General features: G+C 49.4%; 1 protein-coding gene across 6 annotated transcripts in view; it reads right to left on the bottom strand.

Moving 5' to 3' along the window:
• The window catches only part of ARNT2 (aryl hydrocarbon receptor nuclear translocator 2), a 141525-nt gene that overhangs the window by 31579 nt on the left and 96519 nt on the right, over positions 1 to 13427 (bottom strand). For all 6 annotated transcript variants that reach the window (XM_045067138.1, XM_045067139.1, XM_045067137.1 and 3 more), the window contains exons 9-11: positions 6098 to 6174; positions 4624 to 4758; positions 2300 to 2374 (exon numbers count right to left, since the gene is read on the bottom strand). In XM_045067138.1, coding sequence (XP_044923073.1) covers positions 2300 to 2374; positions 4624 to 4758; positions 6098 to 6174 — 287 coding nt within the window. The remainder of the gene's footprint in view (positions 1 to 2299; positions 2375 to 4623; positions 4759 to 6097; positions 6175 to 13427) is intronic.

Genomic DNA, 13427 nt, shown 5'->3' with positions numbered 1-13427 from the left:
CAGGTGACTGAAACTCTCTGCATCCCACCGTCCACCGTGAAGAGTGGGGCTGACAATGGATGGTGAGCGCAGAGGACCACCTGAGACCGTGTGGACCAGAGTTCTGCCTGGTCGCTGGCCGCGGAAGGATGCTCATTGCCAGAGCTTCGTTCCCACAGACCCAGAAGAGGGAAGCCGACCCAGGCCACCACGTAGTAAAATCTCCACGCACTGGCAAAGACAAGGCATGAAGGACGCATTCTGGCCGTGCTTCACGGTTCTCTGTTCACACTGTTCCAGAATGAAAGTCGCCGTCCACTTAGACTGCGTTATCCCGGGCCGCTCACCCACGAGCACATGCGGCGTGGGTACCAGACGTGGGACCTGTCCGCAGGGAGCTGATGTGTCAGTAGACAGGATGGGGGGAAAGGGAAATCAGCGGAGAAACAATTACCAGCTGGAACTGTTCTGCAGGGAGAACAGGAGGCTGAGAAGGTGGGTGAGGGCTTTCTTCACTAGCATGGCCATTGACGGCAACTCTGAGAGGGCTGGAGTTAAAACCTGATCAATAAGAAGACATCGGTCCTGGGAAGAGTGAGGGGACCGCATTCTAGTCCACAGGAACATGTGCAAAGGCCCTGAGGTGGGAAATAGCATGATGTGCTCAAGGCCCCAGAAGACCCACGTGACCATGAGCCACGAACGAGTGTGGGTAACACATGTGCAGCAAGGGTCACCTTGGACTGGCAGCCGTGGTACAAAGCTTGGATCAGATTCCAGGGGCACTGGGAAGCCGTGGGCACGTTTACGCAAAGATGTGGCAGAGCTGAATTTGTGTCTCCCAAATCACGTGGGGTGGGCAGGAGCCAAGTAGGGAGCCCGGCAAGGACACCGCCGCGCTGTTGAAGATGAGAGGGGGCGGCCTGGTCAAGGTTGGTGGGAAGGAGCACAGGGAGAAGGGGCCGGCAGCACATGCCTTTTGGGGGGAAGAGGACGTGAGGGCTGCACGGGGGCAGCGAGACCAGAGGAGGGGGCCAACTGGGTCTCAGCTCTGGGCCCGCGGAAGTAGGGGGTACGGGGGGAGCAGGGAGACATGGACGGGACGGGCAAGCCTCTGGAGGCCGCGGGTGCTCGGAGCAGGCGTGGCAGGAGCGGAACGTCAGTGCCCGTCTGTGCTGTCCCCGGAGAAGGGGAGAGAAGGCAGGCAAGGACCGAACCCAAGGGGCAGGCGGGGGCTCCGAGATCCCCAACACGGGACGTGAATGGAGCAGATGTCGAGGGGAGCTGCCAGCGAGGGCCTGTCCCATCAGACGCCTGAGAGACTATTAGTCCCTCCTAGAACCGATCTCCAAGGCCCGCGTCCTAGAACACAGCCGAGTCCTCTCTTTCCTGGGCTCCTGTGAGCCCCCCAAGGTCTCAGAGGAGGAACTCGTTCTCTGCCGTCACGGCCGAGTGTGGGCCCAGGAGGCGACAGGCCCTCAGACTCCCGGTCCTCACGCGCCCACCGTGTGGTCTTAGGCACTCCTACGTCCCCGAGGCTCCGCTTTCTCTCCTGAGACGCAGTGGCAACGTCCCCCCACCCAGGACAAGCCCGCGGGACGCACACAGGTGTCTGTGGGGCGCAAGCACAACACAGAGCACGTGCTCAGCGCCGGGCATCACGGTGGAGACGGGGTGACACTGAACGACTCAGTGACAGGCGGTCTCCCTCCCAGCTCCCCTTCGCTGTCCACCCCGAGTGCCACCAAGCCTACAGGGGTCACCTCAGGCTGCGCCCCACCTGTCCTCTCCTCCCTGGACCGTCCCCAGCTCCCCACGGCGCCTCTGTTCTCGGGGTTCCCACACCTGCTCCCCGTGTACCCGCGCTGTCTCAGACCCACTGCTCAGCTCACGGTCCTCGGCGGAGCCCTCCCGGAAACGACGAGGGGAGAGCGTCTGCCCCTCCGGGGGGCTCAGCAGCCTCTACCATGGGTCCCCCCATGACTGGTGGCAAGTGTCACTCCAGACCAAGGGGCTACATGCGAGTCCCCAATAGGCCACATTCTTCCGCCTCTCTGGGGGCCGGGCACCCATCTGGAATGCTCTGTCAGGGGCGGGCTCCTCCTGTCCCCAGTTCCTTCCCCTGGGAGACTCTCCCTGCTTCCTCCCCACACCCCTGACCTCCCCATCATCTGCCCTTTGGACACAGGCACAGCTTCCCAGTGGGTCCCCCCTCCCCCTCAACTGGGAGTCCTGGCAGCCAGGCCCCTGACCGAAGCCTAGGGTAGCCCCCTGCAGCCTGCCTGGTGTCGCAGTAGCCGTCGGCAAGCGCTGGCGGTACCTGCTGAAAGCTCTCGCGCAGGTGGCTCTGGTCCTCGGAGTGGCAGAATTCCAGAATGTCCTTCCCTAGAAGATCCTGAAGAAAGAGACAAGCCATGAGACGCCGTGATTCCCTCGGCGGATGCGTTGCCATTGGACGGCCGCGTCCTTGGACCCCCTTCGCCCCACGTCCCTCGGTCCCCCAGCGCGCAGGATGTCCCTGGGGCGGTGAGGGGCTGGCTTCGATGCCCGCCTGCCGTCCTGGGCGCTCCCGCCCACTCCGATCTCGCCAGGGCCCTGGACCAGCACCGCCGGAGGGTGATTTCGTTTCCATTTGCCTTCGAGAGGCAAACCGCAACAAACGTACTATAATAAACACAAGGACGCAAACACTAGCACGAGGACAGACAGGCCTGCAGTTGCTGAAATGCGGCCACGGACGCTCTCGGGGACGGACAGGTGCTGGGACCCCACGGTAACCGCACTGACCATCACCCGCTTCTTACTCAGAGCACCTGGCACGAGCCCAGAACAAAAACCAGCCAGACTCAGATAAACCGTCGCAGGGCTCCACGCGGGGGATGGGAAAGGGGTCCCGTGGATGAGTCTCAGGCAGCCAAGGAGAAAAATGACCTTGTTGGCCAGAACCCAAACCCCCGACAGCTTCCACGGGGGCGGACACGGACGTGGGCAGCAGGTCTTGTCTGCGCACCAAGGAGCGTCTTGACGCTCGGGGGTGCTGCTGCATAAACGAATCTGGAAGCAGCACCGGCCGAGGCGACGGCGACTTTGGAACCCGTGTCCCCCTCACTCCTTCCAACAATCTCAAGTTTGCATCAAACTCGAGATGTACAATTACTCGCAGGGTTCCCTATTTCAAGTTGGACTGTCTCTAGGCCTCTTCTTTATTGAAAGTTTATTTATTTAAGTAGTCTCTAACCCAACACGGGGCTTGAACTCACCACCCTGACATCAAGAGCTGCACACTCTTCGGACAGAGCCAGCAGGGCGCCCCTGGACTGTTTCTAGCTCTCAGATAATACGTGTTCTTGAAGTGCCCACGTCAACGTGTCCCAGCTTTGTTCCTCAGAACAGAGATCTTTTCCTTCCTTTCTTTCTTTTTTTAAAGGTTTTATTTTTTATTTTTTTTTATTTTGGGAGAAATTTGAATCTATGTAAAAGCTGAAAGGATCATATGAAAAACCCTGAATATCCCATCCCTAGATGGTCGCCTCTGCATTTGACTATCTTTCGGATGTGTGTGAATAAGAATATATGTAAATGAAAGCCACGGAGGTGTACACAAATGAAAAATCTTTTGTATCTACAGACACACTGAAAAACCTCTTTCTGAATCATTTGGAAGAAGGAGACAGTAGGACACCCGTCTCCAAAGTGTGTATCTCAAAAAAAAGAACATCCTCCAAAACCTTAACATTCCATATGACACCTAAAAATAAATAAATAAATAAATAATTGTTCTATTCAATCACCCAATATTCCACACATATTAACCTTCCTTCGATTATCTTCCAAATGTCCCCTCTGGCTACCTGTCCTCAGCCCCGGGGCCTGCTGAAAGCTCTCACAGCACATATGGTGATGTTCTCTGTGGTTTATTATTTTTTTAAGATTTTAGGTTTTTATCTGACAGAGAAAGAGAGAGAGTGAGTGCGTGCGCACACACGGCAGGGGGAGTGGCGGGCAGAGGGAGAAGCAGACTCCCCACCCAGCAGAGAGTCCGACGTGGGACTTGATCCCAGGACCCTGAAATCATGACAGCCGAAGGCAGAAGCTTAACCCACTGAGCCACCCAGGTGCACTTCTCTTTGGTTTATTTTAATTTAGATTAATTTCTCCTGCCTTCTGGTGTTTCTTATGATGCTGACTAAAAAAAAAAGAAAAAGGTCCGGAACAGAGATCTGAAACTATACCCCTAGACGCAAGTTCCAAACACATGTGAGAAACAAGGGATTAGGCAAAAATGAGTGAACATCTTTCAAGACGTTCCAGAGCCCTTCACATTAATCTCGTTTTTGAGGTTTGCAAGAAGGAGATGTCCCGTCTGCTGTTCATCTAAGTTCAGCGATTCCCACGAAGCATCTTAACTCTGGTTTGTGAACAACCAGAGAGACGGGAGGAAAGGTTAGGAGAAAACGGAAGAGTTGATGGTAAGAGTTAACGCCTTTCTTGCCTTGGAAGGACAGAGCTGTCTCCAGGCAGCAAGCTGGATTTTTACGCCGTGTGCCATCCGCTGTCACCCGCTGGCTCTCGCACATATGAGACAAGTGCATCTCAAGTGAAGCTAAACCTCTAGCCGACTGCCATGGGCTGAGAACCGCCTACCTGGGGTTGGTAGCCGATTACGCTGATGCATCTCGGGTCCACGAACGTGATGATCCCGTCGGAGTTATGCCGAGATAAGAACTCCGTGGGCACTGACATCCCAGTCATGTCCATGCACACGGGAGAGCTGGTCACCTGGAAAGGGGACAGCCACACTGAGATGCTTCTGATGGAGACAGAGACGGGGGGGCACGAGAGAGGATGGGAAGAATCCACGTGGTGTCTGTCACAGATCCGAGCCCCAGTGTTCAAAGCGCACTGGCCACACCTCCCACTAACAGCCACCATGCGCTGCTTTGCACTGCGGGGGGCCCGTGTCCTTATTAGGCAGTGGGAATCCAAACCGTGTATCTCAGAGGGTGGGGTGAGATTCTGCACACCAAACCCCGGCACAACGCCTGGCACGTTGCTGGTGCTTGGGGACGCTAACACCCTTCCCTCCTCCCACTGTCCCCTTACTGAGGAGCCTGAGGAACTGGTCAACGAAATCGCAAAGCAGACATTTGCAGAGCGAATGCACTTCACCCACCTGTACGGACGGAATAAGCCATGCTTATCACATGCTAATGAAACCTCTTATTCATTTGTCTGAGGGTGGAAGGAACTAGGATCCAAAAGCACGACAGGCTAGCGTGCTCTGGGCACACACCACCGGCAGGGGAAGGGCTGGCGGGGCCACAGGGCAAACGCGGAGGGGTCCAGCCCACTGAGTGGCTACCGTGTGCGCCAGACACCGAGCCCGTGGGCTGCACCGACATGATGCGGCACATTTCATTTTCACGAGATTAAAAAGTCACGTTTCCCACGTGGCTTTTGAGAGGAGAGCTTCCAGGGAAGGGGCACACCCTCCGCTAAGAAGACGGGCTATAAGGAAGGAAAGCCAACGGGTGAGCTCATTGCAGGAAGTGCAGGGAAGAGGGAACGACTGATTTTGACGACGTGGATAAAGGCGTCCCCCCAGCGAGACCTTGGAGGAGGCATAAATACGAGTGAAGGGTGGGGTGGGGGGAAGAAAGGGAACGGGGAACAGCAGACAGCTGAAACAGCCCGCAGGGAGCTGAAACAGCCCGCAGGGCCCACAGGCGGGGGAGGAGCCTGTGGGTCTGCGGAAAAGGCTTACAGGAGCGTGGGAATCAAGCACGAGGGGGACGGGAGGGATGAGGCTGGAGAGGACTTAGTGCTTCATCTTGAGGACCTTGGGGAAGCGTTCAAGGTGATCAGCCCACTGCCCTGGGAGCAGAGGCTGACTCTGCTGTGGCTGGACTGAGTGGGGCCCTCTATAGCAAGGACTCCATGGTTCACCACCTGTTTCCCTGTGCTCTCCCAGATCCAGCCTCACCCCTGTGCAGACAGGGACCAGAAGCCAGAGAACACTGGGCACCCGGGGGTCAGAGTGGGCAGAGCCACATGCACCTGCTCCCTGGAATCGCAAGCCCCTCTCTGGCCCTGCAGAGAACCGTGCCCTCGCCCTCACCTGGAGTCTTCCGATGGCCACGAGGCAGTACTTGCTGCCCTGCCCCACCTCAGCGTCCTCCTCGGGGATAGTCATTCCTGGAATGAGAAAAGCCAGCGTCAGCGACATGCCCAAGGTGGGCAGCAAAGGGGCAAGAGCATCCCGGATGTTCATCTGTGAACCCAAAATGCAGATCCACAAGGCCCACTCGAGGTCTGCAAGGAAGTGAGTGAATTAGCCGGTGCCCACTCCTGCCTGGCTCCCCTCTCTGCCTGACGCCTCCGATAACTTCCTGGGGACCGGCGCCTGGGTATCTGTGCACGGGGCAGAGGAGCTCAAGGAAGATGAGATGCCCATGACTCATTTACACAATTGCAAAATTTGTAAATCGAGCTACAAAGGAAATCTCAGGAAGAGGTGTAAGGGGGCATTTCCGGTTATGGAAATACTTCCTTTACAGGGGCTAAAAGGAGAAATGGGTGATGGTTACTCAGCACTGATAACTAGTGCTTGATGGGGTCATCTGGCTGCCTCTGTCGGGGCTGCCTGCAACTCTTGATATCAGGGTTGTGAGTTCGAGCCCCATGTTGGATGTAGAGATGACTTAAAAACAAAGTATTTTAAAAAAAAAAGAAAAGAAAACCAGTGCTGTGGGTGGGTGGGACTTGGTTACAACAATACTCCGTGTTCTTTGGTCAGGAAAGAGTCTTCTGCTCTGGGCAGTAGGGCCTGGCATCCGGTCGCTCACGGTGCAAGGTTTTGAGCATCTGCAGTTGGTTATGACAGTTGTAGGGAGGTAAGCGCCTTCCATGCTGCCCAACACCTCACAGTGTCTCTCAGGACACTGGGCTCCACTTCTCCAGGAATGGGATGAGGCTAGAGGACATGTCTGTCTAGGTGGCCTCGACACACCCCTGGCGAGCCGCTGCCCAGATCTAAGTGCTGGGGAACGTGGAAGGCAGCTGCAGAGGAGTGGCGGGAAGAAGGGGTGGGCACGGGTGTCAGCAGGAGGAAAGAATGAGGATCACACTCCATTCCGACCCACCGCCTCTGGCTGGGTGGTACCTGGCGATCTTTAGGTTATCAGCTGGATGTCTGGATTTCCTTTATTTTTCAAGCATCCTTTGTGTAGTACTCTCAAGTAATACATGATCTCTAAACACAGTTTTGACTTAGGCCCCAGCAATAAAAAGACAGATATTCCCAAGTAAAAATGAGCAAAGGATCTGAATGTTACTCCAAAAAAGATACACAGATGACTAATAAGCACATGGAAAGATGCTCAGCATCATGAATCACTAAGAAATGCAAATCAAAACCACAGTGAGATACCACCTCACACCTCTGACGATGACTCCAACAGGAAAAACATGCAATAACAAGTGTTGGTAAAGACGTGGAGAAATTGGAGCTCCGTACATCACTGGCAGGAATGTAAAATGGCGCCAGGGCTCTGGAAAACAGTCTGGCAGCTCCGTCATGAGGCTAACCACTGGCCCACCATATGACCCAGCCATTCCACCCCAAGTGGTACATCCAAGAGAAATAAAAACATCTGCCCACACAAAACCTGTACAGGAATGCTCACGGCAGCTCTATTCACAATAGCCCCCCAAAGTGGAAACAACCCTAACATCTAAAACCCACTGATGAGTGGATGAGCAAAATGGGTAACTCCATACAATGGAATGGTCTCCAGTCACAAATAGGGAGTGTGACTCGTGCTACAGCATGGGAGAACCTTGACAGCATTGCAGGGAGGGAAAAAAGGCAGACACGAAAGATCACACACCCCATGAGTCTATAGGAAATGTCCAGACGATGCCCGCCCATAGATATGGAAAGCAAGTGCCTAGAACTTGGGGAGGAAGGGGACTAGCCATCGTTGTGTATGGAGTTCCTTATTGCGGTGACAGAAGTATCCTAAAACTAATTTTGTTGACAGCTGCAAAACTATCTTGGTGCACCAAAATCCAAATAACGAAACGCTCAAAGTGGGTGATGGAGGCATGTAAAGAACTCGGTCCTTTAAGGAAGTTCAGGTTTACTGAAGATTTGAAGATGTGTTCATTATATCTCAACAAAACTGGTTAAAAAATGATTTGGGGGAAAAAAAGAGGTGGCATTGAAGGGAGTAAGAAGCTATTCCAAAGTCCCATCAAAAAAAAATATATATATATACACACACACACACACACACACACACACACACACACACATATAGAGGCTCCTGGGTGGCTCAGTGGGTTAAAGCCCCTGCCTTTGGCTCAGGTCATGATCCCAGGACCCTGGGATCGAGCCCCGCAACAGGCTCTCTGCTCAGCAGGGAGCCTGCTTCCCCCTCTCTTTCTGCCTGCTTCTCTGCCTACTTGTGATCTCTGTCAAATAAATAAATAAAATCTTAAAAGAAAAAAATATGTATACCAAAGGCAACATTTTGGTATACATCTGTCCAGTCTTTCTGGAGTAAGTGTTGAAATTAGAAAAATAAAAGAAAAGTGTTAAAATTAACTTTAATTATGTTAATACTCTTTATGCCCTTTACTGTGTGTCTATATATATAATGAGATGCTTTTTTCCCCCCTTATATTGTTTTGTAACCTGCTTTGGAAACTGTAGAACTTGCTGGGAAAATCTTTCAATGTGTTCGAACATCTGTCTTTCACGTTTTCTTCCTACGGATGCACCGTCCTTCATCCGACCCATTTCTATGGTTCTCCACACGTGGTGCCCCAGCTCACTGCTCGCCTCAGTAGTGCAACCATACACATCCTTCCAGAAAAGTCTCTGAACGTAACGAGGGCTTCCTTCTTATCAAATTCCTGGAAGGGAAATCGCTGGTTTGAAGAACATATATGGTACCTGACTATCCGTTATATTTGCCTTTCTTTTATTTCACCCAATTCAGACTTGTTTTCCATTTGTTCCTTTATGGACAGCCTGGGAAGGCATTTGCTGTACAAAAGATCTGTCTGGGGTTTTTCCCTCACGAATTTTGAAACTCTCCTTACATAGTAAGAATATATGGGTCCCAGGCAAGTTTCTTACTAAGTGTGTTTCCTATAAAGTATTTTCTCTGTTTGTTTTTATATAGAATATGATTAAAGTACATAGAATCCAAACTGTTTTTACTCTCTGGTTCCTGCCTTTGGGGTTCATTCTCTGAAATGACCTCTACCCTACAGTTATGGAAAATATTCACCCACATTTTCAAGGAGTAGTTTCAAAGTTTCATATTTATCTTTAATAAATCTGAAATTTATTTTGATATGTTTGACTTCATGTTTTCCCAAACGATTAGTCAGCTGTCCTCAAATGATGTACTGCTGACTAATTTTTTCCTTTTCCCACTAACTGAAATGCTTCCTTCATCACACAGCACATTTCTAAAGAGACTTGGGTCTCTTGTAGGTCTTTGGTTCAATAATTTGACTTTTAAGTTCAATTTATCACATTTTAATTATTCAGGCTTTAACATACACATTTTCAGGTTTGGTATGGCAATTTTTCCTCAGTACTCTGCTTATCAGGATTTTGTTGGCTATTTTTATATTTATTGGCCCATATGAATTTCAGAATTAACTTTCACTTGAAAGAAATGTCAGTGGCACAATTACTGAAATGGTAGCAAATCTGCACACGGGCTTGGCATGAACTAAAATGTCTGTAATGTTAAAGCTTCGTATCAAAGACCATGCCTGATGCTCCAGATAAATGGCTCCCACGTGCCCCTCAACATTATTCTGCAGTTCAAGCGCTCTTATATATTTCAAGTTTATATATATATATTTGTTTGTTTTAAAGAGAGAGCACACGCACAAGCAGGGGGAGCAGCAGCAGAGGGAGAAGCAGGCCTCCCGCTGTGCAGGGAGCCCAATGCGGGGCTGGATCCCAGGACCCTGGGATCATGACCTGAGCTGAAGGCAGACACTTAACGACACCCAGACAGAGCCACCCAGGTACCCCTCATGTTAATATTTTTAACACATATGCTGCAACATTGCTCTCCAAAAGGGTATGTTTCATATTGTGATTTTTTTTTTCTTTTCTTTCTTTCTTCTTCATTTTCTTCTTTTAATTTCTAAATGGCTCTTAGTCTCCGGGAAGACCTTCCACGGATTGGATCCGGTTTTTCAGAGAGATCGTCGCATCATCTGCAAACTGTTCATGAAATGGTAACTTCATCGTCCTGTTCTTTCCTCTCTTCCTTCCCTCCTCTTTATGGCTTTACGGCCGTGGGTAGAAGTGACACAGTGTTGGTGCGTGAGTGTGAGAGCGAGCCTTACCCCTCCCCCTGCCCCCAGCGGAGACCCGACCCAACCAACGACCAACGGTCCCCATTCCGTCAGGTGCTGATGGGTGGCTCCAGCATTCCTTCTGTCTCTGTTAAGGAAATCCAGTTCTATTATTAGTTTATAAAGATATTTATGTTTAAAGTTTACTAACTGAAATGAATTTTTGTCACACAGGCTTTCTCCTTTGGTTAATTAATTACATTAACAGATTTTCTAATGTTAAGCCACTTAGTCTTGCAATCATTATGTGAAACCATTCATTTGGTTTGCTAACACTTGTATTTAGTGTCTTACACTGACAAATGAAATTCAGTTCACAGTTTTGGTTTTTTTTTTTTTTTTTCAATATACTCTTAGCAGTTTTTGTACCAAAGTAGTACTAACTTGAACAAACAAAGCACACTTTCCATATCTTCCTCTACTCTGCAAGTGTTTAAATAATTTGCCCATAAAACCTCCAGGCCTGGTACCCCGTAGAGAGCAATTCTTTGCCAGTTTTTACAATTTTTTTAATCTACCTTTTATTTTTTTTCTTTTCTTTATTCAAATCTGGTTACATATTTTCCCGGAAATTAGTTTCTTCCTAAAAATCTTAACATGCATAAATCTCAATTATCCATAGTTTGTTCCTGAGTTTTTACATATTCTCTGAAAAAATCTCTTCATTCTTAACATGCATTTATTTTTCTTCTTCTTTTTTTAAAATTAGAATTAGATTGTCAGAGGTTTCCTCCTTTACAAGTCTTCATGAAGAACTATGCATCATTAGGGCAATACTTTTGTTTCCAAATAAGATTTTTTCATTTTTCCTTCTTCATTAACTGCATCTTCTTAGTCTGCACATGACACTTTGTTTTCTTTTCCTTGCTCATAGGTCAAATAAATTCTACTTGCATAAATTAAATTCCCAATTTTTAAGTTAAATTCCTAATTTTCCCACATTTAATAATGAAAGCATTTCGAGACACAGCTCTCTTTAAACCCTGTTTTAGCCATGTGCCCCAAGTCTTGAGATGTTGTGGGGCCATGGTTGCTAATTACAAAATAGTTTGTAATTAGGGTTTCATTTGATCTCTATCCTTCACCAGAAGTTACTCAGGATTGATTCCTTTATACCAATAGTTGATTTGCCCTTTTATAAGGATACCAGTTATACGGGATCAGGAACCCAGCATGTTTCAGTATGACCTCTTTTTCACTTAACTAATTACATCTGCAAGGACTCTATATCCAAAGAGGTCAAATTCTGAAATATTGGGGCTTAGGACTTCAATCTATGAATTTTGGGAAAACATCGTTCAGCCTATAGTGCCTTCCATGGGTACTCTGTGTCTGCTTTTGCCCTTCCTAGTGGGTCAGCCATGACACAGACGCTGCACATGAGCTGAGACAGTGCCCTCCTGTGTCCCTCACAAGCATCACGAATTGAGCATGGGCTTTTCCCCACTCATTAGAGAAGCAGACCCAAAATAGTTTATCAGAATGGGCCATAAAACAAACCAATTTGCCATTTCTGTTTTCTTACTTAGTGTTTTGTTATAAAGTTGCATACATTCTTTCAACAATAATGATTAAATAAAAATGTTAAACAGTGATATTGGCAAATCTGGGAGCCTCCCAGATTGGTGCTGCAGGGTGCGTGATCAGGAGATGCAAAGAGAGACTTAGGTACCAAATACTCGCCAGCTCCCTCCTATGCTCTAAGCCCCGTGCCCGCAGTTTATATACCGCAGAAATGCGCACGACATGGTCCTTGCCCTCCAGGTGCACCGCAGAAGCAGGGAAAACAGATGCAAACCAGCTGTAATAGTAACCATGACAGGATGCCAATAAGGTGCCTGGGAGGTTGGTGGAACCCTGGGGAAGGCTTTATCGACAAGGACTGGCGAGCATTGGGTGTGTCTGTCTGGTGGGACTGGCAGGCCCTGGGGACGGATGGCTCTGGATGGCACCGGGGGGGGGGGGGAGGAGGTTTCACGTGGTGTCATGGTGACTCTGGTGTGGTTACACCGACGTCTGGGCTCTGAGCACCCGTGCCATCAGGGGTCTCGCATGTAAGGCAAAAACCTACACACGCCTCATCCATCTGGAAAGTTCTCACTATCATCTTAGCAACCAGAACGAGGTTTCTGTGCTTCCCTCACAGATGTCCCGAGACCATTCACTACAGTGTGCGTACTCTGCTCTCGAAACAGGCTGCCAGGGCCTAATCCATCGCCTGTTTTATTCCCTTTAATGCAGGATGCTAGCACATGGGGTGTGTCGTTGTTTAGGCCATGAAGGATGAGAACTTGCAATTTGTGATCAGCTGGAGACAGGATAAAAAAAGGCACATGGGAAGAAACAAGTGTCAGCCACCAGCTGATGGACTTGACAACAGCAAATCCTACAGAGAGCAAAAAGAAACAAACTAAAGCAACCACCAATGAAACAACACCATCAGGGGGTAGCAGTGGGCTGAAAAGCCCTGAAGACATTGCTGAATTGTATCCAGCCCTGGAAGTCTGTCACAAGAGCTTGGAACCAGCAGGGAAAGATGAGACCATGTTCTGTGTCCCTCATTCACTCCATGCAGCAAAAAACAATACAACAAAATCAGGAACTAAATGTCAGGCTAGAAGAAAATACTTGCAACATACAATAAACAAAGGTTTAATATTCATAACATTATAAAGACCTCCTCTAAATAAATGAAAAAAACACACCACCTGACAGGAAAATGGGCATACACCATGAACAAGCAACTTGCAGGGGAATACAGAGAGTCAACATACCCAGGGAAAGACGTTCAACCTTGCTAAGAAAAAAAATCCAATTTGAAATACATCCTTTCCCCCCTACACTATCAGACTGGCAAAACTTACAAAACAATGGAATCATTGTCGGTGGGAATGTGGACAGACACACTCCCATCTTGCCTTGTAGGGTAAATATGGCAGTTTCTATGAAAAAGGACTTATAGCTTTATTATTCCAATGCTGAGGTGACCCGGCACACACACCAGCACTCGTGGGTCAAGAATGTGCACAAAGACATTCACTGAAGAATCCCCTGCA

Source organism: Mustela putorius, unplaced genomic scaffold (assembly GCF_011764305.1).
Source record: "Mustela putorius furo isolate JIRA1106 unplaced genomic scaffold, ASM1176430v1.1 tig00003875_pilon_pilon_pilon, whole genome shotgun sequence".
NCBI lineage: Eukaryota > Metazoa > Chordata > Mammalia > Carnivora > Mustelidae > Mustela > Mustela putorius.
This window is presented reverse-complemented; position numbering and strand designations above follow the sequence as displayed.